At 48.6% G+C, this 2,394-nt stretch overlaps 1 protein-coding gene across 1 annotated transcript; it reads left to right on the top strand.

The window, feature by feature from the left end:
• Positions 1-611: 611 nt before the first annotated feature.
• LOC123904181 lies at positions 612-1,659 on the top strand. Its single transcript, XM_045953871.1, has 2 exons — positions 612-1,520; positions 1,636-1,659. Exons 1-2 carry the CDS (start codon positions 612-614, stop codon positions 1,657-1,659), a joined length of 933 nt encoding a protein of 310 aa, XP_045809827.1.
• The last annotated feature ends 735 nt before the right edge of the window (positions 1,660-2,394 follow it).

Genomic DNA, 2,394 nt, shown 5'->3' with positions numbered 1-2,394 from the left:
CCCTGCAAGCCGCCGTCGTAGAGATACGGCGCTTACAAACTCAAATTGCGGCCATAGAAGCCGAAAGAACTAATGAGAAAGAGAAAGCGAAATTGATTTTGGAGGAGGAGGAGGGAGAGGGCGTCATGGACGTACAACCCTTAGCACAACACTTGTGGGATGCCCAAGTGGTGGAAACAATCAAGGTTCCTCACCTTCCTACCTTCGACGGAAAGACGGATCCAAGGGAGCACCTGATGGCAATTGGGACACAAACCGCCATAATCAATGCTCCGGAACATCTAAAGTGTAAATTACTAGCCGGCACCTTCAAGGATGTCGCCCTGCGTTGGTACATGAACCTTCCGAGAAATTCAATTGAGAGTTATGCTGACTTTCATAAAAAATTTATTCACCAGTTCGCTGGATCGAAACACGTGAAAGTCACATCAACCAGTCTTTTCTCCATCCGCCAAAACCATGGCGAGTCATTGCGTAACTTCCTCACCAGATTTAGCGAAGCCACCATCAAAGTCTCAAATCCAAATCAGGAGATGTTCGTAGCAGCCTTCCACAATGGGCTAAGAGCGGGACATTTCAATGAGTCCTTAGCCCAAAAGCCAGCCTCGTCAATGCAAGAGGTGAACAAGAGGGCGGAATGTTATATAAAGGGCGAAGAAAGTAACGCCGAGAAAAGGCAAAGAGACGTTAAGGAAAAGGAATACGTGGGCCGTGCCACTAGAGCGCCCGAACACCCACGATCAAAATCGGGAGGCCAGCAAGGAGACCCGTGGCAGAGGCATCATGGGAAGCCCTACCGCCAATCGCCCAGAAGAGAATTCAGGAATCATCCCGCCAATGAAGACCTCACGCCATTAAACGCCTCAAAAGTTTACGTCTTAAATGAGATTCTGGCCACTGGTTTGGCAAACCTCCCCCCAAGGAGAACCAGTAACATCCCCATGGGGCTGGACGATAACGCCTGGTGCGCATATCACAGGTGTAGAGGTCACTCCACAGAAAAATGCTTCCGCTTAAGAGATTTAATCGAAGAACTGATAAAAAGCGGACACCTTCGCAAATTCATTGACGACGCCGCCCAAGGGCGGGTTGTCGTGCCAAAAGTCCCCCGACAGGAGCCAAGGGACCCTCCTGGGCCAAATAGAGAACCTCCCAAGGGGAGAATCTCCGTGAATACAATAGCAGGAGGATTCTCAGGCGGGGGCGAATCAAGCTCAGCAAGGAAAAGGTATGTACGCCGAGCTATCTCGGAAATATACCTCGTAAGTCAGCCTCAGCCATTAAACGTACCAGATTTGGCATTCACGGCAAAGGATGGTTTGGAGGTAGCACCCCATGACGATGATCCATTAGTGATACAAGTCCAAATTTTGAACTGTGATGTAAAAAGAGTATTGATAGATTCAGGGAGTTCAGCGGATATTATGTACTGGGAAGCTTTCAAGGCCATGCAATTAGCAGAAGAACAATTGCAACCATACTCCGGAACCCTGGTTGGGTTCTCTGGCGAACAAGTGGACGTAATGGGTTACGCCTCCCTTCTTACCACGTTTGGAGAAGGCAGCAACGCCAAAACTATCAAGGTGCGATACCTGGTAGTTAAAACCCCTTTTACCTCCTATAATATTATTATAGGAAGGCCCGCCTTTAACACGTTAGGGGCGGCCATGTCCACTCTATACCTAGCAATAAAATACCCCCTTGAGAATGGGGGAGTAGGAACAGTAAGGGGCGATCAGCTCCTCGCCAAGAAATGCTACGAGTCTAGCTTAAAGATACGACACCGAACTTCCAGCGCAAGCGGGAAATTCGAAAGAAGACAAGCCGCAATTCCAGGCGGCATAAACATCATAGAGAGCGCAGACATGGATCCGAGGGAAGAATTTCAAGATCGGAGGGTAAGCCCTATAGAAGACCTGGAGCAGGTTCAAATCGGCGATCACCCACACCAGACAACCAGCTTGGGAACAGCCTTGCCCAGCGAGGAGAGGAGACGAATCATCAAAATCTTGAAGGATAACGCTGACCTATTCGCATGGAAACCTTCAGATATGCCAGGGATTGACGAAGGGGTGATAACACATAAACTCTCAATATCACCCAGCACAAAACCAGTTTCCCAAAGAAAAAGGAAGGTGGGAGAAGAAAGACGAGTCGCTATAGCAGAGGAAGTAGAGAAACTAAAGGAAGCAGGATTCATCGAAGAAATAAAATACCCCTCATGGTTGGCAAATGTCGTCATGGTGAAAAAGGCCAACGGGAAGTGGAGAATGTGCGTGGACTTCACAGACTTAAACAAGGCGTGTCCTAAAGATCCATATCCCCTACCTAACATAGACAGGTTAATTGATGGCGCCTCGGGGTGCAAGATGCTGAGTTTTATGGACGCCTACT

This window comes from Trifolium pratense, linkage group LG2 (assembly GCF_020283565.1).
Source record: "Trifolium pratense cultivar HEN17-A07 linkage group LG2, ARS_RC_1.1, whole genome shotgun sequence".
In the NCBI taxonomy this organism is placed as follows: Eukaryota; Viridiplantae; Streptophyta; class Magnoliopsida; order Fabales; family Fabaceae; genus Trifolium; species Trifolium pratense.
This window is presented reverse-complemented; position numbering and strand designations above follow the sequence as displayed.

Excerpts from the sequence above, each read along its gene's own strand:
- LOC123904181 (XM_045953871.1), top strand. The coding sequence starts at position 612 with ATGCAAGAGGTGAACAAGAGGGCGGAATGTTATATAAAGGGCGAAGAA. Across the intron at positions 1,521-1,635 it reads TCTCTGGCGAACAAGTGGAC|GAAGGCCCGCCTTTAACACG; the intron begins GTAATGGGTTAC and ends ATATTATTATAG.